Source organism: Camelus bactrianus, chromosome 20, assembly GCF_048773025.1.
Source record: "Camelus bactrianus isolate YW-2024 breed Bactrian camel chromosome 20, ASM4877302v1, whole genome shotgun sequence".
NCBI classification, from domain to species: Eukaryota; Metazoa; Chordata; class Mammalia; order Artiodactyla; family Camelidae; genus Camelus; species Camelus bactrianus.
This window is the reverse complement of record NC_133558.1, coordinates 31,752,966-31,779,016: the sequence shown is the minus strand read 5'-3', so window position 1 is coordinate 31,779,016 and position 26,051 is coordinate 31,752,966. Positions and strand designations below refer to the sequence as shown.

Below are 26,051 nucleotides of genomic sequence, written 5' to 3'. Positions count from 1 at the left end.
TCGCATCATGGAGAACAGTGATGTCCTTCTTAAGTGTCTGCGCACATGGCTGAGGTGAAAGATTTCAATAAGTGGTCTTTACAAGTGAGCATTTCAGGGCCAAGTACTGATAATGCAGAGGAAAAAGAAAAAAAAAAAAAACAAGAATAATTTACAGTACCTTGGGATCCAGGATTGTTCCAAACACCAAGATGAAAAAGCCCTGGGAAAGATGCAAGAGGGAGGAAGAAAACATTTAACAAAATAATAACGATAATAGTAATTAACACTGGCACTCATCACCAGTTTCTATTCTGGTAGAAAGAAAACTGAAATAAAAGCAATGATTAAATCTTTGACTCTCTCATTTTAAGGTTACGGCACCTAGATTGATCCGTTCAAAGTGCCAGTCACTCTTCTAGACACTCGGGTACCTCAGTAAACCAAGCAGACTGAGGTCTGAGATTCACACAAGGATACTACAGGAATTTCTTTTCAAATTTGGGCGAAATAAAGTGTTTTGCATTTCTCAGGAGCTGTGCGTCTCACCATTAAATAATGATCCAAGTTAGAGTCCGAGGACATGTTAAACAATGGATGGCAGCCTTGCAGTCCCTGAACAATCAGGAATGAAAGAAATGTTCACAGAAAAAGCAAAAGCAGCTGCGCTTAGCTTTCATTAATACCCGCAACCTCCTTCCCGCATCCACAACCAAAACTGGTATAAAGCTTGCAAACAAAAATCAAGTACATGGATCCTCAGAAAAATGATTGAGTTTCCAAGTACATTAACAGGTGCTCAGACATAGGTGCTCTGAAGATGATGATATGGAAGGAATTAATCAGTTCTCATATGTCTTACCATGCATACAAAGACAGACCCCATTAAAGTCAAATAGAGGCTGTTCCATTTACGTTTTCAACTTATTTTTATTTTCATAGATATATAGATATAGATATATAGGCACAAATCCACTCTGGAAGAAGGAAGGAAAGTATTCATCTCATTTTTCACATAAGGAAGCTCAGAGATTCAGCTTTCAAAATGTGATAGACAGCATCGTTCATTAGACAAAATCTCTCTTAAAGATGTGGTTACTCAGGCCTTGGTTCACCTGAGAAGAGATGTGAGCTAATGATTTAAGCATCCTTGGTAAGCGGCTTCGATTTCATCATCAAATGTGACTCTTATCCAAGCAGAGGCCTGTTAAGGCTCATGGGTTTAACATAAATGGCACCATAAAGATGTCATAGCCACGTGGTCATCGGCAGGAACAATACCAACCCCCGGTGACCATGATCTGTGAAAGCTCAGCTGAGAGGTGGAGGACTTCACGGGACAAGTGTCCTCATCAGGTACCAGGGCGTGGCCATGTAGGTCATCCATTCTCCCAGCACAATAAAACACACTCCCCATTCGGCCAGTCCAGCAGGCACTCCGAAGTGTGGCATGCTTCCATCACACTGCTCTTTCGTGTGACACTCTTAGCCTGCAAGATAACTTTAGAAATCTGTCATTGTGTCTGCTAAGGATATGTGACTGCATGGTCCCTTTAGTTATAAAATGTCATTTGTATAAAGATGCTTGAGCCAAATACATCCCAGTCTGGTTTTGGTACTAGGGGTACATTTTAAATCAGAATCTTCATAAATTTTTTCCAAGAATTAAATTTTTAAAAGATCTGCGGACCACAATTCTAGCCTGTTTCCTCCACAAATATATATCCCCTTGACTAAAGGACTAAGAGTAATTTCTCTCTTGGTAGGATTTTCAATTTCTTGAGTTTGGACTAATTATACTCATATGAACATTTAGCATAATGCGTGGCACAAAATAAAGAAGAAATGTGGTGTCTCTGTGTATTTGTGTGTGTCTGTGTATGTCTGGGTCTGTGTTTGTATTTAATTGCTTTACTATACAATCTTCATCTGTGCAGCTATAAATACGGAACACGGAAATATTCCACTAGGATCACGTTTCACTGGCCCATGACATCTTGAAGAAAGTTACACAAAATGTCATTCAGAAAATTTGGATAAAATATTAGTCACAGAGTTTAGTAACTGACTGAGAAGAAGTCACTGGAAGCAGCTTCTCTGAATTTCCTTTGGTAGATAAAGTGTAATTTGAGCAGATAAATCTCAAGATGTTTTCTCAGGTTTTAAAATACGTGCTTGAGGGGAGGGTATAGCTCAGTGGTAGAGCACGTGCTTAGCGTGCACAAAATCCTGAATTCAATCCCCAGTACCTCCCTTAAAATAATAAATTAATAAAACTTAAAAAATACAAAATAAATAATAATTAAAAATCAAGAAAAATAAATAAAACTCTCCCCCCAAATTTAAAATTTAGTTTAATTTAATTTAATTTAATTTTTAAAAACTGCGCATTACTGCTATAGACTGAATGTTTGCATCCTCCCAAAGTTCACATGTTAAACTCTAATGCCCAGTGTGAAGGTATTTGGCTGTACGGCCTTAGGGAGGTCATTGGTCATGAGGGAAGAGCCTTATGAAAGGAATTTAGCACCCTTATGAAAGAGGCCCCAGAGAGCTCCTTGGCCCCTCCTAGCACGTGGGGTGATAGGGAGGAGAAGGCTGTCCCTCTGTGAACTAGGAAGCAAGCTCTCACCGGATGCCAGATCTGTGCCTTGATCTCGGACCTCCCAGCCTCCAGAACTGTGAGAAATAAATTTCTCTTGTTTATAAACCAGCCTATGGTATTTTTGTCATAACAGCCCGAATGGACCAAAACATTTACTTTTCTCCCAGCAAACAGCTATGAGGCGTCCCCAAGCCTCACCCAGCCCACAGTTATTCTCGGTAAGTACCAGGGAGGACACAAGTCCAAAGTTACGGACTGACCGCTGGGCAGTCGAGGCAGCCACTGGCTGCATAACAGTGCTCTTCCAGCAAAGGGGGCGCTGGAGCTTCAAAACCAGGAAATCTTAAAAAGACTCTTTCTCCTGCGTCCTCTTGACCCCCCCGTATATTTAGGAGTCTCTCTTCTCTGTCTGCACCATCAGCTTCAGCTCCCCTCCCTCTCAGTTCATCCTCAGTGTCTGTGTGTCCTGCTTTTTCCTGCTCAGTCGATCCTGTTCCCCCCATCAGTGGTCTATGGCTCTCCCTTCTCCCCTCCCGCACTGGGAGGGGATGCCCCGATCAACAGCTATGCTGGGAAATGCAATAACCAACTCTCCTAATCTGTAGCACTAACCAACTCCCATATTTAAAGACTCCCACCACAGTTGGTTTAAATCTAGCAGCGTGACGTCACCGGACATGGAGCTAGGAAGAGACAGGCACATGACCTTACCTTGTCCCCACCCTACAGATACAACAGGTGCTAGTATCCTCAAGATCATAGTAAAATGCAGACAAACGATTGCTAAGTGATGCCTTTTTAAGGATGTTTGACCTTTGTTGTTAATCGAAATTGTTGAAATAAAAGTTTATATAATTTAATTTTTAATGATGTCCATGTTTACAACCAATTCCTGAAAATGGAACACTCGGCTCTCTTGAGCCAGTACAAGCCAGCTCTGGTCCAGCACTGCCTCGTGCCTGAGCAGGGTCAGACCCTCCCCCAGACCCTGATCTCAGCTTCTCACTGTCCCATAGTCATTGGCACTTAGATGCCCCACCCTCCTGGCCAGGAGTCAGGTCAGAAACTGAGTTGAAATTACAAGTTGACTCTGTAATGACAGGTAAAGGAGCTCATGATACCAAAATACAGGTGTACACAGCCTGATCCAAAACAAAAATCATGATTAAGATGTCCGCGAGGGAGACAAGGGAAGGAAAATGCTGGAGTGAGACATGAAGTCATTAAGGGTTCATGACAAATGGCCATGGGGGACCCGAAACAGAAGTTTAGGAACACTACGTTTTGACCCCAGTCTTACCAAAGACTAGCTGCATAAGCAAGGGTAAGGCAATTGATAATTACCAAGAATTATACAAAAAAAATACAGGGTGAGGGGGATGGGTGTAGCTCAGTGGTAGAGCAAATGCTTAGCACCCACAAGGTCCTGGGTTCAATCCCCAGTGCTTCCTCTAAAAGTAAATAAATAAGTAAACCTAATTACATCCTCCCCCTCTCCCCAAAAATAAAATAAATAAATAAAGTAACTCTGTTTCCCACTTTATAAAAAAATGTAGAGTGCAATTAATATTTTCTACAGAAATGCAAAAAAAATAAAACCCAGAGATTCAAATGGTGAGGCACCCCTATTACTATTAACATTGTTCTTTAAGGCATCAAGATACTTACTGTAGAATGAAATCATGTATACTTAAATTTTGAAAGAGCAAAATGAGAGCATATTTGACTTAAACTTTCTGTTACCCACTAGGTAACACACCATAGTCTTATTTTCAAATAAGCATAGATTCAGGAAAAAAAAGTAATTTTGTAGAAGCCTTTAGAAAAATAAAAGCTTTCTTTTCAATTATTTAAGATTGAAATTACATATTTAAGATTCAGTATAATAAACTTTGGCTCATCAGTACACTGTGACAGAAAAAAATGGAAAAAACCAAAATTTCAATCAAATAGGGAATCATTAAAGAGATGTATTTATACATAGCAACCTGATAAAATGCTAGGATGTATTTTTAAGGGAACAATTAAGTTGTATAATAAAATACATTTTTAACCCAGGTATTATGTGAAAATATATTTATATATAATCGTAGAAAACTTGGCAAGGATGCACATAAAACTGTGAACATCACTTAATTCACAGAGGTGAGATAAGAGAGGAGAGGTAATTTATCTTTAATGTCACTCCGAATGGCTTGCTTCATTAAAATAAGGTTTCCAATGGTCACTAAAAATTCTGAATAGAAAGAATCATGATAAATGTGCACAGTTACATTTCTAGATTTTTGGGGACGGTATCATTTAATTTCTAAACAGTAAGCAGCTCAGCCTACTGTTAGGCAAATTGTGGTCTTTCAGTCATTTTAGTATTTGGTTCTTTCCTGTTCACTGTTCTATTTTCAAACACTCATAAAGTGGGAAGGTCTTCTACCCAGTTTATAAGTGAGGAAAATGTGGCTTGGAAAATTTAAGCAAATATCCCAAGAGAATGTTACACATCAGTCAATGAGAGTCAAGATTTGAATCCAGGCCTTCCTGGAACAAAAGCTTCTTCCCTGACTCAATAGGCTATTTTAAATCCTTTGTCTTTTCTAAAGTAATATGATGCCACAAACCCCTGCTCACAAAGCTTCTTCCCGAATTCTCTCACGCGGCCTCGGTCAGAAGCCCCAGGGCTTACCTGGAAGGCGTTGAGCAGGGAGAAGATGATGTGGAAGGCCAGGGAGCGGTCATCCAGGACCGTGGCTATTCCGAATCCCCAGGTCAGGCCCAGGAGCGGCGTGAGGATGGCTATGTTCTTACTGATCCGCACGATGGCTCTCACCTCCTGGAACATGGAACTCCCGACGGCCGCTTGCCGGGTCTTCACGATGACCAGTGTGACTGTGACCAGGTTGACCACCAAGATGGCCAGAGCCGGGACCACAAAGGCCATCAGGGCCTTGGTCATGTCCCAGTTGAGCCAACAGGTCTCTGGCTGGAGGTAGCCTTTGCCGGGCTCAGTGGCAGCGACAGTGATAGCCGCGATGACCAAAGGGCAGCCATAGCCCACCGTGAAGAGAGAGGCCACCAGGGCCGACTTGGGCAGCGTATGGAAAACGATCAGGATTCCGTAGAGGATGAGGAGTGCCTTGGCAAGCATCCAGAAAAACACGGAAAGGTAAAAGAAGTGAACAAAAAACGTTGCTGCCACACATGCGCTGTGGCTCGTGGCTGGACCACTCAGAAAGGCAGCCACGATGAACCACACATCAGCCACCAGCAAGGAGGCCGCGATGTTAGCAATGCACACGTGGCGTAAATACGAGATCTCTGTCTTCGTCACCTCGCCCCAGACCAAGGCTTCGATGGACAAGCAAAGGACCAAGCTGCAAATAGAAATACCCAGGCCGATGTACGTGATGTAAACCAGGATCGGACTCTCCAAGACGTGGGGCGCCATCAGAATGGAGAAAGAGGTAAACAGCCTGCTTGGCTGACAGGTGCAAACTGCTTGCTGGGAGTTCTCCTGAATCATTTGACAGGCCTGCTGGTCCCATCTGCTCTCCAGGGAGTGCCAGCCCACACACTGCGTCCTCATCTCCTCTGACTTGCTGATCTTTTCAAAAATCAGTGAGATTCTTTGAAGTTCCTTGGGCAGAATGACAGACAGGACAAGCCCATTCACCGTGACGTTTTCCAAAACACTGGCTTCTAAGATGGCCCCGAGAGTTGGAAAGGCAATGCTGATGGCCTTAGAAGGAGAAGGCATCTTCTGAAGTTCATCTCTACTGATCGACACCCTCCCAGTGACCTCATCGCCTGTGTCATTAACTCTCATGGAAAAAGAGAAATTCTTTCCAGTGTCGTCTCTGGAGATGGTGGTGCCCATGGTGTGAATGAACACATCCGCTATGTCGATGGGATGTTTATTTATAAACAACTTTCTTGCAAAGGAATTGACTGAGTGGAGCAGGACCCAGCTGCTGTTCCTGTCTGGGATGAAGGTCCAGTTTGAGATGCTTTTGCTGTTAAGAATGTGGTTGGCCATGATGCTGTAACTCTGTCGATGGAGAACGGCATTAGTACTGAACCACTCTCTGAATCTGACGGGAGAGTCAAGACTTACTTTTAAAAAGAGGGGTCCTCCAACTGGTAGCAGAGGCACCCCCTGGGAACTTTCTAGAGATCCAGCATCTCAGACCCCACCCCAGACCTAATGAATCAGAATCAGCAGCTTACTGAAATCCCCAGGGGACCCGCCCGCTGCTGAAGTTTGAGTTGGAGGTTAGAGCTGTCAGGGGATGGCGCTCCTCCTGCTCATGCAACGCCTTCCCCGTGTGCTCACTGCCGTCCTCAGATGCACTTCCCACCTTGGTGGAACTAGCACCTGCTTCCCTCGGTCAGAGTACCCATTACATAATTAGCTTCTGTTGAATCCCAACTATGGTCAGGACCTTGTTCAGGGATATACTGAACTAGAGATTGACCTCAGAGACGAAGCCTACTTTTTAATATCCTCTGCTTTGAAGATCAAAGCAAATAAAAAAGTGGATCCAGTTCCATTGGACATTCCTGTAGCAGACGCACGAGGCTGTTTTCTCTGCATTCAGTTATTATCCATTTTAGCAACCTGACCTGACTCACAAATGGAAGTAAAAGTCCTTCCTTCTGCAGGACCCGGCTTAGTTCTCAGAGGCTTTCAGCCAAATGGACATTGGAAAAGTTTATGTCCGATCCAGCGCCCAGTAAGTGGTCTCTCTAAATGTTTGTTGATTGAATGTTTTCACTTTTCCATTATTTAGTCTTCAGTGAAGACTTCTTGAACACTTGTTATGCTAAGCACTGGGGAGACGGAGGTGAAAGACAGGGTCTTCAGATCCCAGAAAGCTCGCAGAGTATTCAACTAACCTGCCTTCCTTTCCCACCAAAATAATACCCCTCCGCACCCTCAAGGCCACCCACCTGCATCTTCGCCTCGTCGACGTCTGTCGTCAGCACAGTGGAGATGTTACGTAACAGCTGCACGATGACCGCGATGTTCCCCGGGATGCGGGGAGACCGCTGAATGTTCCTGATCACGCAGGACAAATCCCGCGGGCACTTTCGCATCAACACGTCTGTAATGGTCTCCGACTTCTTGTTGGCATATTCAGTTATTTTCGTCCCTCCAGATGGTTGAATGGAATATTCACCTGCCTGAGAAACGGCGAAAAGAAAGAGATTTTGATCACGTTCTCTTGGTTTTCAATGGAAACGGACCTGTACTAAAATCTAAGACAGCCTGATTGCACAATTGCCTGCCGCAGCATGTCTTGGTGCTTTCCGTTTTCCAAGTCGCGTTTGCCGTGGAATGACCTGCCGAATACCAAGGTGTTTCAGCAGGAAGCGAAGCCCCAGCTTGTCCCCGACCCGACCCCTCCGCAGAACAGCGACTGCCGTCTTCGGCGCCGCCGCGCCGACCCCGTCTGTGGGCGCACACTGCACGCTCGCCCTGTGCGGATACGCCAGTTCCTGGTGCCGCAGAAGCTCATCTCTGCCGCTCCCGAGGAGGGACGGGGGCACACTTTTGAAACAGAAATGCCGGGCTGGATTTGGATGAATCAGCTGGAGCACCAAGACGGAAAACTGACTGAAAATAGTGGGAACAGCGACTCCCACACGTTCAGGCTCTGGGACCCACCCTTTAGAGCAGTGGGGGCAAACTCTGGCCCCAGGCTGGCTGCTTGATTTGTTTTGTAAATAAAGTTTTATTGGGATTCAGCCTGCTCATTCACTGAAGTATTACCTGTGGCTGCTTTCACGCGACAACAGGTTTGAGCAGTTGCAGCAGAGACCATCTGACTCACAAAGCCCAAGATATTTGCTATCTGTGGCCCTTTAGGAAACACTGCCAGCTGCTGCGTTGGAGGACCCCTTCGGTGGCCCCGGTCCTGCCTGCCCCTTCACTTGGACAAGGGGTCCACGGCCTGACACTCTGCCTGCTCAGAACCCCGCCCCTCCTCTGGGTACTGGGCTTCCCTGCGGGACAACTCGGAGCCACTCCCAGGGCCCGCCTCTTCCCTAAGTCTGTGCTGCCAAGGCGGGATCGAGCACCAGTGTGCTCACCCAGGGCAAAGGGACACTTGTTTTCAGGTTATAGATGTATGGTCTTGGCTTCCTCCCACCTTCAGGTGCCGGATGGACTCTGGATGGAAGGGAGGCCAACAGAACTCACTTTATTAAGCAGTTTGCAAGGTTGCTTTCAAGCATTTCCACATGGAGACATAGGGGATGTGGGTCTCCGTGTGTATCTTGGCTCAAATCAGGGGTGGGCCTGGGGGGGCAGACATCCTGGGGTGGGCAGCTTTTGGAAGTCTGGTGGGGAACTTCAGGTGTAGCCTGCACTGGCCACACCCCAAAACAGGGAATGGGAATGTTCCCAGGACAAAAGAGATGCTAAAGCCGATTGACTCCCCTGGAGGGATCGGACCCGAACTTCAGAAAGCTGAAGCCCCACCGGAAAAGGAGAAATAGAAACAAAGGGAGAAGAAATAACATTGGCCCTGATTTTACTTAGTAAAATTGTATCCTTTTAACTGTATAATTACTTAAGTGAATGCGGAAATCTGCTCGTTTGTTGGACTGCAAAGTCCTTCCCTGTAGGGTTACTCACTCCTCGTGCCCTAATGAGACAGAGCTCACCCGGGGATCTTGGTGCTGCGCAGATTCAATTCAGCGAATCTTAGGTGGGGTCTGAGTTCTGCACACCTCAAAGTTCTCAGGATTGCCCTGCGCTACAGCTCAGTGTCGGACACATTAAACATCTATCGAGGCTTTGGGGTATTACAGAGTGAGGATGGAGAAGTAGGCTCTTCCAGCTCTGATCTAAAGGGTCAGGTGCCTTACAGCATGAAAAGGTGTGGGAGACCGCAGCACAAACCTTTAGATGCCCAAAGGTAAGAACTCCATTCTCGTGTGGAGAAGACAGGTAGGTGTGTTTGAATTCATGTACAAACGCAGTCACCTACCATGCACGGGCTCTGTCTTACTGCGCGCTACAGGCATTGCTAACCTGGGGCTCCACTTTGAGTGCGAGAGAAAGGGTGTTACCTCGAAGATGTTGAAGGCAGTAAGAGTCCGGCAGGTGTCAGTGATCTTGTGCCATTTCTTTTGCCTGCATAAAAACCCCATATTCCCCTGAGTGTCTGGAGGGCAAGGTTGGCTGCAGGAGGACTTCTCTAAGCAAACGCCATCGCATACACCTGAGAAAATAAAATGTATCAGCATTCGATGGAGAGGTCTGGGGTCCCAACTGCGTGGATCAGTTACCATGGCGTCAGCATCTTGAAGGCACTAAGTCCTGTGGACACCAGATGTCTTTTCTTTGCAAAGTGGAGGATGATTGAAAGAGATCAGTCATACATTTCAGTGACAAACTCCTATTGTTTCCAACAAACGTTTGAACTCAAAAGTACAAAATAGAGAAAAGTGGAAGTGTCCCAGCTGAAGTGAGAGGAAGGGCCCACAGTTCAGTCCACAAGGGCACTCTCACACCCCACGGGAACCCCCCCAGGCAGCTCCTCTGGCCTCTGCAGCTCCCATGATGCACTTTGGAAGCCCCTGTACCGGCTGTTCTCTGAGAAACCTCCCAGCTCCAGGACTTTACAAGGAGTTTTGTCGCCAGTGAGTTCTCGTAGACCCATGCTAGCTGCTGCTCTGTTTTGAGCTGGCTCAATCCGAAGGATTGACGGCAAATAATTCAGACCAGGATGGAGCAAGGATGCTGGGAGGGGAGGGGAGCAAGGGTCAAAAGTGCAATTTAAGATGAGAAAAATAAAAGGAGAGTCCAAACGCAAGCCACCAAGGAGTCCTATCTCCAGGAGACAGAGGGCTGAGAAGAGTCCTGCATGACAACAGATGAACATTATCATGTCTGGCCATTAGTGAACTATGCCGACATACCGTGTGGCCTGGCGGACACCTGCTCCTTGCTCTTGCTGGCAGCCTAGAAAGGGAAAATCAAAATTCAGGTCAAAAGCAATTGCTGATGTGCCAACGCAATGACTCGCTTTCATCACAGACTAATAACCACATGTGGGCCAGCTCTGCTGGTCCTACTATGATAGGTAGGGTTAGAACTAGAACTCAGCCCTCCTGACCCCTACAGTGCAGCTCTGTCCCCCCACGTCTGAGTGGAGGAGGAGGAGGAAGATGCAGGGAATTACGAGCATCTTGGGATGCCCTAAACCCATCTTGAGTGGGCCGTGGTCTCCAGTGCACCACAATAAAGCACTTAAAAGTGAACAATTCTGGATAATGCGTGACCCATTAAAAGGAATCCAGCGAAGTCACATTGTATTAATCAGATATGTGGGCAGAAAGCCAGGGTATGCTGTTTACAAGGAATTCTGAAACTTCCTTCTTAAGTGAAGGAACTGATTCACTTCCCAGCTGATTTGCCAAAGCGCGTCCGCATGCAGCTCCTTCCGGTCCCTTCATTTCTGGGGCGGCATCCGACATGGGTCACTTTAGCTTCAGATACCAACCATCCTCCACCTAATTCTGTGAAAAAGACACTTGCAAACCGGTAACCTCTTAACCCTGCAAAGCTGCCTGAGAGAGGTCGGGAGAGGGCCGGGAAGAAGCTCTGCCTCCAGCCACCTGCAAGTTGAGAAGCAAAGGATGGACTGTTCCTGGTGAGGGGAGCCCAGTAACCAAGAAGACAAAGCCAGCCTCCCATGCTCGGCCTACTCTCCAAGTTCCATCTTATGAAAAAGTGTGGATGAGGAAATGAAAAGAAGAAATAGTTCCAAACTCTGGGGTTGGGCTGCCTCCTGGAAAGGTCTTTCTGAAGGGGTCTCTAATCTCTCCCAGAGCTGGGCACAACTCAGTGCTTGGGGTGGCCAGGGGAGTCATGGAGAAAATCCCCATCCAGGGGCACACCACTTAGAGGGCAAAGTAAATGTCATTTGGAAACTTCTGGAAAGAATTTCTAAAGTCATTCTATCCTAAGGAGGCTCTTACTAAGAAGATGCATGTTAACAGGAATCTGAGGACAGGGTCCTGGCCTTGGCCCTGCAGCTGGGCAGGCGTGTAACCTCAAGCAGATCGCCCTCCACACCACGTGCCTCAGTTTCCCTCTCTGTAAAATAAGTGAGCGACGCTTCTGCAGTTGACCTCAAAGCTCCCTTCCAGATCTTGTGTTTAAATAATAATACGTTCTTCCCAAGAAGCTCCAAATACTGTTGTATCCTCTCTCTCAATGATTCTCTACAACTTGTTTTAAATATATAACTGAATAAGGAAATTTAAAGGACTATGGTATGTGCAAAAATGTTCCGGAGAGAGCCACAGGGCTCACTGCCTCACAAAACTAACCAATAGTACATGGCTACAAACTCCACCCTGGTGGATTAACCATTGACCAAATTGCTCACTGCTCCTTCCAGCCCATCCATGGGGCTCGCCGTCAGGTTTCTCAAAGGAGATGCCATTTGGGGTGGAACAATGCTTCATTCCTGGGTCCTGCCCACTAAGTACCATTAACCATCTCCCAGACATTGTAACACCGGTCACCACCCCCACGTTCTCAAGTTTCTTTAAGGAAGGAGCACCGCCCTGATTATCAGCACCTGAAACCTTCGCCCTTAAAGGCTATGGAAAGAAGTTTATCATCCTTGGATCATGTGAACCCCTTTGCATCTCAGGAACTTAAAGAAAAAGTGGATGGGAAAATAATTTGCAGCTGTTCGCTAAAATGGGCTTTGGTGACCGGTCAGCGCAATTTCTTCCAGCTGGACCGTTCCACCAGTAACCTCTCTGTACACTTCAGCTCAGATAACTGAGGGCTGGTAACTGGTGGGTTTTATTTTCCATCTGCTCTCCCCACCAGCTCACCCTCCCACCTCCCCTTTCTTACCTGGCATAACCTCCTGCAGGACTCGGTGGGCAAGAGAAACACGAAGCAGTACAGCAGAAGCACCCGAGGCATTGTCTTCTGCACAGCTGCCTTTCTTGCTTCTATAAAAAGAAACAAAAAGGCAAACTGTCTCCCATCTGAAGCTTTCAACATTCCATGCACACCATTCAGCCTGAGACTGGGTTCGGTCCTTAGTGCTGTCAGCTTGGGCTCCTCTGCTCCAGGGGTGGCGTCCCCGTGGACTCCTGTCGACTTCACCAGGACCCGGCAGGTGTGAGCACCAGCTGAGCCTGGGAGGCCCAGGCCATGGCTGTGATAACCTCCAGCTTCTGCTGTCACCTTGCATGTGACATTACTATGGGACTGTCTCCAAAGGAAGCTGCCCGCTGGGGTGTCACGCATCCCAGCCTGTGTTCAGGGAGCAGCAGGGTGAGTGAGGCAGGGCTGGGAAACCTGTAGGTGGCTACGGTGGGAGGCGAGCTGGTGGGGAGAGCAGATTACAAATATCTTTTGAAGGAGAGTAAGCACCAGCCTTGGGCTATTGTCCCTCATTTCCCGCCTAGCTCTGGAGCTGTATCTTCGTAGGTAGGTAGGTAGCAACTGCTTCAAAACTGACCTCAGACACGCCCTGTTATTGTTATCTCTGCCAAGACTGGTGTCGAGACTGAAAGGATTTCTTGGCACCCAGAACAGTGCTGGACACGTGGCGGGGACGCTGTAGACTCAATAAAGGGGAAGAGTCAGGAAGAACTGAGGGTTTGCATCAGAATCTCTGCTCTATGGAAGACTCGCGTAAGTTGAAATTTATAATATTAAATTTTAATAATTTTAATATTTTCTAATCCCTGAGTAAGACGCTCTTTGAATGGTATTGGTCGTGTCTTTGCTTTCAGATGGAAGGACTCAGAAGACGTGGATGCCATCAACAAAGGCCAGGAGCTTTTGCAATGGTTGATATTTGCTACTTGACCATTTTTAGCCAAAAATGAAATCGTTTTATCCCAGTCATGCATAATTCTATAGCAAACAATGCTATTATTTTAAAGACTAGGCAAAATGTATTCTTTAATCATGTTTCCTGGGTTGAAATACTTGCCAGGCTGAAATTCCACAGGCAGAAAGAAAATATGGGAGCTGCCTGCTTGGATGCGTTCTGTGTGTGGGCCCATCAGAAACAATCATTTGCTTAATTTAAATACATTTGCACAAGTGTTAGAGACCAGAGCAATTTTAATAGGGTGATTTGGGGGAAAAAAAAACCAAACTCTACAATTTCAGCCTTTAAATCTTGATTAGGAAAAAAAGAAAGTATTGGCATAGCCATCACGGCTTTTGCACACAAGTGTAAACAAAGCTCCAGACAGAATTTTATCAGACACCCTGAGCATTTCGATCACCAGTTCCGTCAGCTGACAGTCTGCGGCTCCCACCTGCACAGTTAGGTTTTGCAGTGAACTGCTGACGTTTCCAGTGAGATCCACCGAACGCGATGGAAGTTCCAGACAGACTGCGGGAACGCACTTCAGGTGACCTCAGGGGTGGAAGATTCCATCGTCTGTCATTCAGCCATCCTGCTGTTTCACCTCTAGTCAATGACCATCCCTTCCTCCCGCCTGAATGCAGGCATCACAGAAGGCAAGAGGAGGGTAAAACGAGTAGATGCTATCTATTTACTCGGTGCCTGGCACGTCTACATCAGCTCTTTTAATGCCGTTAGGTAGTTCCGAGTGACTAAAGTGACTTCCTCTATTTTCCAACATTAAAGGACGAAAAATTGACCCAGGCTAGTCTCACAGGTACTAAGGGGAACCCGGGTCTGTGATTTTGTTTTTTTCAGTTTGCCATGTGACTTTTCTAATCTAAGAAAGAGTTGATCCATGTATGGAGTCATGGAGTCAATTTTTTTTTTTTTTTGATGATAAGAAGTAATTAGGTTTATTTATTATCATTTTTTAAGTGGAGGCACTGGGGATTGAACCCAGGACCTCATGCATGCTAGGCATGTGCTCTACCATTGAGCTATACCCTCCCCTGCTGGAGTCACTTCTTTGAGAACATTTCACATGTAACTTTCACCTTGCCATCATTAAATGTTATGTGATAAACAGAGAAGTTATCATTTCCCCTTTTTTATCAAAGGGGAAATTGTCCAGATAGGAAGTGGCTTTTCCAAGGTCACGCCCCAAGTTATTGGAAAAAACAGACTCTTTGGACTACTGATCGAGGGCTTTTTTTTTGACTGCTTTGCTCTGTCCCTGTCTTCCTTCCTGTCCTCGTTGGAGATGTGAAAGGACGGATCACTGTCTCTACTTACCGCCAAAAAATTATATATATATAGATATAGATACAGATATGGATAGATAGAAAAATAAATAGATGGATATGGTGATGCAGAGATAGAGAGATCTAGGTTTAAATAACATTTTAAAAAGTACAACCTAAGTAGAATTGTCTTCAGAATTCCTTCATTCTTCATCCTGAGTCATCCCCCCTGCTGGGCCCAGATGCTCAGGGGCTCACTTTGGATCCAGCCTAGAATCTCCCTCCTTGGACAGAGCTCCTTACTCTGAGGCAAACTTTCCCACATAAAGGACCTCCTTTCTTGTGTCTTAGACTTTCTGAATTTCACTGACTGCCAAACAGTTAACGGACCAGATAAGCTGACCTCCAGTCACGTGAAAGTGAATACTAAGGATTTGTGATTTAATCATCCCAAGTAAATGTACATTTTAACAGGGATTTCCAAGAGGTAACCTCTCCAGCAGTAGGAAGTAAAGGCACTGACCCAGGTCAGTAGGCAAAATTCGTGGAAGCAAGAATGTTCCGAGATCCAAACTACACCCACGGAGCCACCCACTCATATGTTTAGGTAAGTCCTCTGTTTTCTCCAGGTGCTCAGTTTTTTAAACTTTAAACTGTTTTCATTTCATTCCCCTGAGCCTTGGCCAGCTTCTCTAAATCTCTTTTGAATTGGATGCTTTCTTCTTTATGCAGATGTCAAGCAGCGCTAAAGAATGGATGGCTACTCACACCTGAAAGTAAACAGTAGCCAGGGAGGAAGCATGCCAACGGCATCCATGCCAGGCACTGGGTAAAGGTGTGCCCAAGAACCTCCTACCCCGTAAGTCACTGTAAAGCCAAAAAGGGAATTTAATCTGACAGAGGCTGCCAAGATAAACTAGAAAGATTATAAACGTATACAAAATTTGGAAAGGAACACTAAGTAACCAGGTAAATCCAAATTACGGTGGCATTGCAGCACTTCTGGGACTTTGTATCATTTAGAAATAACTTGTAGTACAGAAAAAAGCACACTAAGCAAGTTTACTGATAGCACTTGGAGACATAGTAGCAAAAACAAGACTGAAAACAGTATCCTTGTCAAATAATGTGCGTAGTAAATTAGGATCAATCTATACAAAGGAATATTGCACAAACATTAAAAACAATATTATATTAGCATGAGGAAGCAGAATTATATCATATATTTCAATTGTATAATATTAGTGGGAAGATCAGTAAGATGCTGTATATTATTCACATCTATAGAAAAACACTGATGGGATTTCTCAGTTAAAGTGATTGATTGGAAATGAATCATAGAATATTTCCTCAACACAGACAAAATGTTGACAACCAGGAAAAAAAAACTTCACTAATTGCAACAAAGTGAGAAAAGGGGCAGGACTTAAGGGAAGAACTTGAAAACTGTTAAAGGAAAGAAACAGAATTTTGAAGTGGTATAGAATATAGAAGCAGAGCGCCACTCTTAAAGTTTGTCTTCCTTTTCTCTGCCCCCATTAGCCAAGCTATAGAGCAGGAAAAAATCTTCAGAAATCTCATGAATACCCAGAAATCTAGGGAGAAACAAAATGTGAGAATCCATTTGCTTTTCCTCTTCTAACCGGAAAACTTTTAAACTGGATGTTGAGGATAGACTGGAAATAAAGGCAGGAAACCCAGAGGCTGACCCCGGTGGAAATGATGTCTCCAGAGCTTTGCCCAGAGTCAGAGAATCTACGCAGAGCCCGACAACCTCTGCTGTTGGTGTACACCACCCAGGACCCTTCCGTGGGGACGAGGAGGGGAGGGTGGACTCAAAAAAGCTCATGGCCAAACAGGCAAGGAGTGAAGAGGAGAATGCTACTGAAGGTCAGGTTTACTGGACTGAGCAAAAGTTTCGGGAGGAAAATGCATGTGACAAAGGCAGCGGAGAAAAAGGCGATGTTGATGTTTCCAGACAAAGCATCTGGGTGAGTTTTGACAACGTTAGAGTCAAGAGAGGAGACACAGAAGGAAAAGCAAGTCTAGAAGTGAAGAGAAATAAATGAGACAGTTGAGCTGATATTTAGGTGGCACTAAGACTGAACATTTTCTCTCAAGGTTTATATGTTTCCATTAATGCACATTTTCTCCCAACGCACTTCTGCCATCTTTCAGATAGCGGCAGACTTCAGCATTTTTAAAAATAAAAGCCACATTATCATCATGACTAGGGAACATATTGGGGCATAATGCTTCAAACTTCTTCAAAAGCATCCCAGAACTAGGTCATATCATTCACGTGGGTTACGATTCAGAAGTGGAACAGCCTAGCATAAAAATACATAACAGTTGTAAAGTAAGTTTATAAGATCAAAATATATGTCAGTTCCATCACATAAGAATGATTTCTGAACAACAGATGTCTATAAAAGCACTACATTTGAATATTTATATAGTATAAATCCTCATAACCATGCTCATTGATGAGTAATAATTCTGTCTTCTTTCTGAAATGAGACTGTTAAAGTGAGAAGCTTTAAGGAGCACCCCCACTAGGATCAGCATAGCAGTGGGGGGATTAAAAATGTGGCCCTCTTGACTCAGCGCCTTAATAACTACATTAAAATATGCGTCCTTCTTCGACCAGAGCTTTTTCAATTAAATCACGAGTAAGAGTTTCAGATTACTTTTGAAATAATTTCATGATTTTGGGGGGGGTGAACTTTAGTTCCATCTTATTTGATATTTGATATTTTCTCATTTTATCACATTTATGAAAATAATTTTTCATAACTCATATATATGGAAGATGTGAATAATTCTTATCATATAAGTAGAAAAAAAAAAGTGTCCTCAAATAGATCTTCCAAAAAATGTAATTAAAAAAGGTTTTAATTGAATAAATAAAGTAAAAAAAGAAATGGAAATAAGGAGCCATCTAACTCCTAAACCTGAAAGAGTGTGTCCACCCCGTTCAGTTCTGAGCACTGGGAAGAAAAACACCTTTCGTCTTGTGGGTTCTTACATTTCACGTTCTTTCTTAATACTTCGTGCCTTTTCTCTGCAATCACTTTAATTCTTGCTGGAATGGAGCTTCTCAGACTTCTTTAATGAAGATCTCTGAGCGGTCCATTCTCTTGACCTTTGAGTGTCTGAAACGACTGTTATTTCACTCTTATTCTGGATGATGAAGTGAGTAGATGGGTCAGGGCATCCATGTTTCTATTCAAAGGGCGATTTGTTTACAGTTTGGCCCTTGGGCAAGAAGAGATTTTGGCACCCAAAAAAAGCCATTTCAAAACTGGCTTTCGCAGGATGAGATCCCAGAAGGAGGACAGCCACCATGGAGAACTAAGGCACAGAGGTTTCGGGTGGAAGTGACAGAGCATCTCAGAGGCACAGCCCTCATTTTGGAGGGAAGCAAGGCCTTCTGGGTACATCGATGGAGGCGGAATCGACCTTCAAACCCAAGTTTAGGAAGACTCCACAGAGACCACGACACTCTACAAAGCGGCACACACACATCTAGCGGACGTCAGACTGAGTCAGCGCAGGTAACTGAACCTAACTAGCACCCGTGATGGGAAGTCTGCCCCCACGAGGTAAACTCACTGACTTTCAGTTTAAACTAAACCTCCTTTGATCAGTTCAGCATTTGCTCTTTCTTTTCCTCTTCCTTCTTCCCCAGGGATGATATCCTGGCATCAGGAGAGGGGCATGCAAGGATGTGACTCCAGCCATGCCAGCTTCTGCCGAGATGCTCAACCCCCGCTGGCCTTTGGGCCTCGGCGCTCAGCCCCAGTTTGTCCACCCCGAAACATCTGTGTCCCGTGCTTCTCTCTGGTAGCCAGGGCCACAGGGATCACACTGACCATTTTCTTGATGGCCAAAGACTGTCCAGATCAAGTTCAGCCTCTGCAACTTCCCAAGGGCATGGGGAACTGCTTCTCCATCTCTGTGAGGTCTTCCTCCGCTCCCTTGCTACTCTGAGGCTTTCAGGAATCACAGACTTCCTCTCTCCTGGAGTCCAGTTCTTGCGACCAGAAGCCCAGTTCTCCTTTTGGAACCAGCTGGAAACATGTCATCATGAAGCAGTTTTTGCATCAGTGTCATGTATCCCCTGCCTGCCCTCCAATACTGTCCGTCCAGAGCACAGAGACTCCTTGGTCATTGGCAACCCAATGCCCACAGAGGTGACAGGACCTCCTGTGGGTGACTCAGGGTGCCAGGACTGCAATCTGAGACCTATGGCATGAGGGACCATCACAAAAGGTCTCCACACCCAAGCTTGCCCAGCAGTGCCAGTGCCACTCTCTACCAGCTACAGGACAACTTGAGACAGCTTAAGACTCAGAATTTTTGCCCAATCCTTGGCAAGAAGCAACCCCTTCAAAGACAAGATAGAATTTCCTGCAAGACAATGGTGGGGGGAGGTATGACTCAGAGCCTACTTGCTGATTTAGAGAATTTCTTTATGGAAATGCGAAAGTATAAAGACCAGATGTGTGCTATGGTGTAAAACGTACACCTGCTACAACCAGAACACTATGCCTAGAACTGACCTATGTGTATGATGTTTATTGACAGACACAATTTAATGCCAGCAACTCATAAGGGCTGCTTTGACATGGACAGAGCTTTTGTTTTGTTTTTAAATAGATTTAATTTGGATTTTGCTATACACAACTTTCAAGCTAACAAAGAATCCATCGTTCCATTGTTTTAAGCCAATGACATAATTTGAAAAGTAGTTATTATAAGAAATAATGGCTTTGGCTTATCAAGAGGTATTCTCAAATGTAGCCGCTTAGGACACAATTTGCATTTCTCTTGGAGGATACACTGGACACATTATTATTATTGTTGCTGTTGGTGTTAATCATTTTGCCTGGCTGACCCCTCACCCCACCCACACTCCTTTGGAAACCGCCAATGTCTTCCATATTCACTGTGCCGGCGGCAATTTTGAACGATGTGCCTCCCAGAGCTGACTGGTTTAAGGGATGATGACTGACCAAGCTGGGCCAACCAGTCCTCACCCCAGGAATTTTCAAACTTCAACAGAAGGAACGAAATGTGACTCGCTGTCTCCTAGAGAAGCTGAAAAGGCAGCCTTAGCCGTGATTTCCAACCTGACACCTTAGCATTCCCAGAGGAGCTTTTTTTCCTTTAATCACCAGTGTCTGGACCCTACTCCAGAGCCATGGAATCAGAATTTCTGGCACTAAGGCTCAGGCACTAATATTTTCCCTCAAACATTTGATTTTGAATAACTTCACTGCTACTGAAAATGTGAAAGAATAGCACCGTGAACACCTATACACCCCTTCGCCTAGATTGCACTAATTATTAGCATTTAGAGATGAATGGGGTTTTTAAAACTCCCCAGGCGCTGTTCATATACAGAATTGAGAACCATCATCGAGAAAGAAATATAGCCCCAAATGAAGCAGATACACCAACCAAGACAAAGATTAAAAAGAGCATCCTGGTGACACTCAGGAGCCCGCATTTCATGCCCCCTGGTTCTGTGAGACACCCCAGTGTCATCATCATCAAATCAGCTTCACCGTCTGGGCTTAAAGTGCTGTGACGTAGGAACTTGCTTGTTGCAATCCAAAGATTCAGGAATAACATGCAAAGGAGAGAAAATTTGTAGGAGAACATTTAAATAACCCAAATAGATGTGAGGTCCACGCAAACCTCACTCTTTAATCTGCAAGTTTACTCTAGAGGGAAGTTCAAAGGATAAAAGTTTTTTAAGCAAAACTGAACTTTCAAAAGTCACACTCAACAAATACAAAAAGAATCCTTCAGGCAAAGGAAGGCATTGTGTTAAGCATCGATTTCAACAATACTTTAAGGAATGACATGAAAGACATTTGAGTATCCCCCCCCCCCACAGCGAAAGAATAACTCAATACAAACAAGTTTATGAACTGAGAGGTATCTCCCCAAAGTTCATATTCCTCCTGAGAAAGTCTGATCTGAGAAAAAACACATCCAGGCTCAAGAATTCTTAATGCCATAGGTTAGTTCTTGGAAGTGTGAGATTTTTTTTAATGTGTGTGAAGGTGTAAAAATAGTCCTCTGTGTTCAAGGAGACTTTAAAGCTGGTGATGATTTGATAATAAGTCATAATTGTAGATAAAACATTACAAAGTTTGATGAGGGAAAACAATGATAAAAAAAATTTTCTGTATTTGTACTTAATCACTCTGAGGTCATCCAAAAAAAAACATAACTCCTTTAAAGATTCCAGTTTCCTGGACTCTGATATTTGCATGGGGTCAGAGAAGCAGAGAGTAATAAATAAAAACAAAAATATTTTCATATTGGACTAGTGCTCTTACTAGATTATGTGAAGTGTCTCCCAGTTACCATTTGATTAATGAAGCCTCAAATTACAAAGCCTCGAAAGTGTAGAATCATAATCAGCTGCTCATCTCTGAAATTCCTCCCCGGAGGAAGTCCTTGGAGGAGGAGAGGGCACGGGACTACTCACCGTGGGTAGCCAACGACAAAGTCACTGGCAAATTCGCTCTGCTCCCTGGCAGCTGGAGACTCGGGTGTCAGCGGCTTTCCTCTGCCATGTCTTGCAGCGAGTCAGCCTCCTGGGCTCCTGTGTCTCTGAGCGGCCAAGTTTGCCGCAGAGGAAGGTTCCCCAGGCTGAGGCAGCCAGGCTGGGTCCTGCCCTGGCAAGGGCAGCCTGCCTCAGACACCGGGGCCCTGCAGCCTGACAGGCAAGTCCTGCTTGGGAGTTGCTCCCGCGGTGGGAGGGGCACAGTGCCGGAGAGTGGATGAGTCACACACGAGGTGACACACACAGACTCTCACAAAAAGTCAAGGCTTCGCTTTTTGGCAAGGAATCCAGGACGGTAGTGGTGGTACAAGCTCTTTGGCTCTTGGTCATAGCTATTAGCATCCATACAGATCTGCCTAAGCCTGAAACTGGGACTGGAGAACTCCAGTGCCTGTGCTTGGGGCTCTCCCTTGGGCTGGCTTTCTGGTCACCGAGATTACGGTAGTAGGGTTCTCTGATTGTCTCTGGCTGTCCCTAGTTCAGGTTCAAGATGGCACTGCCATTCCTAACCTTCTTGTGGTTGGATAGGGTCACACAGGTTGTTCCACCATGGGGACCAGCAGTTCAGAATGGTGGCTACTCCATCCACGGGGGTTCCTGAGTGACTGTGACTAGCAGGGGCCCTGCTGACCTGTGATGGACATGAGCAGAAAATGAGTCTTTCTTGGTTTTAGTTGCTGAAATTTGGGGGCTATTTGTTACCTCAGCATAGCCTAGCCTCTGGTGACAGACACAAGGGCCAAGGCTCTTGGAAGACTGAATGGACAGTGATGTATCTTTCTAACTTTGCAACACTCACAAATCCTTTCCTTTTTTTTTTTTTTTTTTTTTTTTTAGCATGCATGGACTTTTCCAGCATCCCCAGGCAAGCCCATGTTTCAAACACCACACTCACGCAGATTTAAGGTGTGGCATTTTTCAAAACTCTCATTAAGAAGTTCTTGTGACACAGTGAGAGGCACTCCTTGTTTTCAACCTGTGATCCCTCATCCTTCTTTTGCTTCCTGGATTGCTCTGGATCCTCTAGGGGATGACCAGAGATCTGAGAATCCCCTTGGGGCTGAAATTCACTCAAGTCCACCCATCAGATGGGAAAATCCAATATTTTGTTGAGCATATACTATACACCCAGTGTCCCATATATTCGTGAATATATTGGCTTAATGTAAAATTTCACCCCTGATCTCTCAGAGCTCACAGTCTAGTTGGGAAAAGAAGAAACAAATGTGAAAAATGTACCAAAGCCTTTTTGGCTAAGAGCTGATGCTCTAAGTCCAAAGCAGGGAAGGTTGAAGGAGGCTGGAGGTCCAGGGCCACTCCATGGAGCCTGCAGGGCTGGGCTGGGCCTGGAAGGACACCTCCAATTTATACCAATGGGCAAGGTTTGGGCAACTGGAAAGACTGAGGCTTGTTTTTAGGTCATTTGTTCAGTAAACTTCTCTTGAGCATCTGCTAGAGACCCGGAAGGTAGAAGATGGAGGTTATCCAAGCCCAACCTCACACCCAGCACGAAGGAGGAAACCAGCTGGGCTGTTTTTACTGGAGACTCTCAGCTTTTGAAAAGGCAAGTACTGGTCTAAGTTAAATAAAGCAGAGCTCTCCCACGTGGTTCCAGTCTCTTCACCAGTCGCTCCCTGGCTCATGTGTTGCATTCTGGTAATGCCTTATGGCAGTGTTCATCACGTTGTTCCCAGTCTCCAAAACTCCAAGCCAACTGCCTCTTTCTTGAGGAGGTCTCCGCCCTGAAGGACCCACCTTTTACATACATTTCCCTTATCACTAATTCTGTAATGTTGGAATCGGAATCTTCTCCTCTGCAGTCATCTTCACCAGGGTTGCAACCTAACCTGTCTCGTTCATCTTGCTCTCGCTTACAAATGAGTTCGCATTCCTTTTCCTTTCCATTGGCCTCCCCTGCAGCCTGAAAGGTCTCCGCCCATCTCCACCCACAGCTTCACCTGGCTGACTCACTCATTCTTGTCCTCAGCTGTCCGATGGTCCGTGAGGACCCTGGCCCAGGTGCTCCCTTCGCACCACTGTGCTATGTGGTACCCCAGACTAGCACAACCTCACCAGTCAGGCTTCAGTTCAAATGTCGTCTCTCCAGAGAAGCGTCCCCTGATCCAGTAGTCATTACTTACCTACCCAGGGTCACTCTGTCTTCATTCTTGCCAAAAAAACCCCCCAAATTTGATGATTCATCATTGTTTTGAACCAATTGTGGGAAGAGAGGTCCTGTTTGCTGATCACTGAATTAGATGTAGGCAGATGACCGTTCGTGTTCAATAAGCCTCTGGGAGAAGTCTGTGCAGAAATAAGGGAGCTTCTAGGAAGGACTTCTTCCTGATGAAACTCACTTCAACCATCCTTCAAAGTGCATGACTTCAAATTCAAATCAGTCCCTGGTCACCTTCTTCTGCCTTCTGGAGGTGAGGGGAGAGGGAAGAAGAGAGGAAGGTAAGAGTTACCCCAGGACTGATACGGGAACTAAAGCTTCTGAGCTTTCTGAATTTTCAAGGATGAAAAGAAGTCAAGGATTCCTGGACCCAAGAGTCTTGGAAGGATCCAAAGAAACCTTGGCAAGTAACCCAATATTCAAAATTGAAAGGCAACTTGATAGGATCAGTGGCCTCATTTCTGACAAGATACGATGAGACTTGTTTTCTACCTAAGAGCAACACTTCACTCTTGACAGCTACCCAAAAGACCACCTGAAAAATCCACTGATCAAGCAACACTACGTCTTACCCCCATTATACACAGTGAGAGAACACCGCCCTGATGGTCTTCATAGGTTTCAAAGGAGGGAAGTCAGGGCAGGATATTCATAGGGTTTTTAGGTCTTAAAAACTGGAGAACCGAAGGACCTACTATACAGCAAAGGAAACTATATTCAATTTCTTGTAATATCATATAATGGAAAATAATCTTAAAAATATATATGTATGCATATGTATAAATGAATAGCTTTGCTATACACCTGAAACAAACGTTGTAAATCAACTACACTTCAGTAAAAAAACAACATTTTTAAAAACTGGGGAACTGATTGGACTTGCACAGAGTTTATGGGCTAATGGCTTGGCTGTGGGCAAGGTCACGGTCGAGGTCACCAACAAGTCTTGCAGAGCAAGTGGTCATTCAGGCTGTTTTACATGGTTTAGGGCTCACCCTCCAGGAATAAATATTTCCTGGAGAGCAAGGCCTTCATCTATTTTTGCATGTTTTCTGAGCTGTTTTGCACTGGGACAGGAAAGAATGCTCAGGTCCAGCATTGTTTAACACAGGGAAGTACATTGGCTCCTCAGCCACCAGGAAGACTGATGTGTGCTGTTCTAAAATTTACCCTCCTGGTTTTCATTTTCAGGCTCTGCCTCTTCTTTGCCCAGCCCTCACCTGTCCTCAACTGCGTTGTTTAGGTCATCAATAACCTCATTTCCCATCCTAATCACTAAATAAGCTTTCAGGCTCAAATTTGATCTGCAGGCGATCTTATTATCTTTCCCTTGCAGTGTTATTCTCCACCCCAGAATGAGCCAGCCAGCCAACTCCAAGAGTCCACTTGCTGGAAGGACTGTAATGGTGAATTACTCCCAGGGGCCAAGTGTTTCTTTTTCATTGTGTTCATCAATTTACCTCAAGCCACTTCCCTGCTTTCTTTTTTTAAAGGACAGGTCCTTTCAGCTGAGTTCCTGTTGTTGACGGAAATCATCAATAAACAATCTACAAAAAGAATAGAAAAGAATTTTTTCGAGCCAAACTGAGGACTACAGCCCAGGAGACAGAGATTCAAGAAGCACTTGAACTGTGTCCGGCTGGACTACAACATGGGGGAGGCTTATACAGGCAAAAGCCATAAAGTTACATAAATTGTTGAGAATTAGGTTTGAGCTGGCACGAAGTCAGGGCGCTTGTTAAGCAAGGACTGGGGTCAGAAATGGTGACATAGGTACAAGGGAGACCTTGAGACCATGCTAGCAGATACTGTTTTGAGGAGGGCTGGTGGCGTCCTTGAGCCTGATACAGGTTAGAAAATTCAAGTTCTCAGTGATACAGAAATAAGTCTACAACCACATCCACAATGGCCACACAACTCCACTTTGGATGCATGAAGCACGGTTACTCCATTTTGATCTTTAAATGCGTTCTCTTCTCTAGTGGTTAAAGCGGATGTACCATGCAAGTGTGACAGGGCATAAGGCAGGCCGTTCTGGTTAGCATAGAGTTCAAACCGTATCACGGAAAAGCCAGAATGACTTCCCCATGCCTCCGTATGTGACCATTTTTTCCATCACTGTGTGGTTTAATACTTACTACCTCTCCAAGTCTATTTCACTTCCAGATGCACCTCCAAGCAGGTGTATTCAGTGTGGACGCTGCTGTCCTGCTGGGGCTGTGGGTTTAGTTCTCAGGGGACGGCCTCTGGGCACACTTACTCCTCTGCCTCTGCAGGAGTTGATGGCTCGTAGGTAGACACCGCTGACTGTGGAGGACGTCTCTAGGATTAGACAACACTTACCCTCTGAAGAGGAGAATCCACCAACTGTTCATGCACGTAGCATCGAGGACAGTGAGGGGTATAACTAAACACTCTGATTTGTAGCTGTATATAGAATGTTGTACAGCTCTTAAAATTCAGGTTCCAGATTTTTCAGTTGGGAAAAAAAAAAAAACAAACTAGATCCAAATTGTGATGAAATTGACTTAAGGTCCCTGAGATGGGAAACACAAGCCCAGGT

At 45.1% G+C, this 26,051-nt stretch overlaps 1 protein-coding gene across 3 annotated transcripts in view; it reads right to left on the bottom strand.

The window, feature by feature from the left end:
- LOC105083848 (putative adhesion G protein-coupled receptor F2P) overlaps window positions 1–21,507 on the bottom strand; it is a 29,904-nt gene extending 8,397 nt beyond the window's left edge. The window contains exons 1-7 of one of the 3 annotated variants that reach the window (XM_010973857.3): window positions 21,235–21,506; window positions 12,465–12,565; window positions 10,508–10,550; window positions 9,656–9,807; window positions 7,529–7,762; window positions 5,265–6,626; window positions 161–202 (exon numbers count right to left, since the gene is read on the bottom strand). In XM_010973857.3, the coding sequence (XP_010972159.2) occupies window positions 161–202; window positions 5,265–6,626; window positions 7,529–7,762; window positions 9,656–9,807; window positions 10,508–10,550; window positions 12,465–12,536 (1,905 nt within the window). In that variant the 5' untranslated portion in view covers window positions 12,537–12,565; window positions 21,235–21,506. The other 2 variants (XM_045509298.2, XM_045509297.2) reach the window with 2 other exon arrangements.
- Window positions 21,508–26,051: the final 4,544 nt, after the last annotated feature.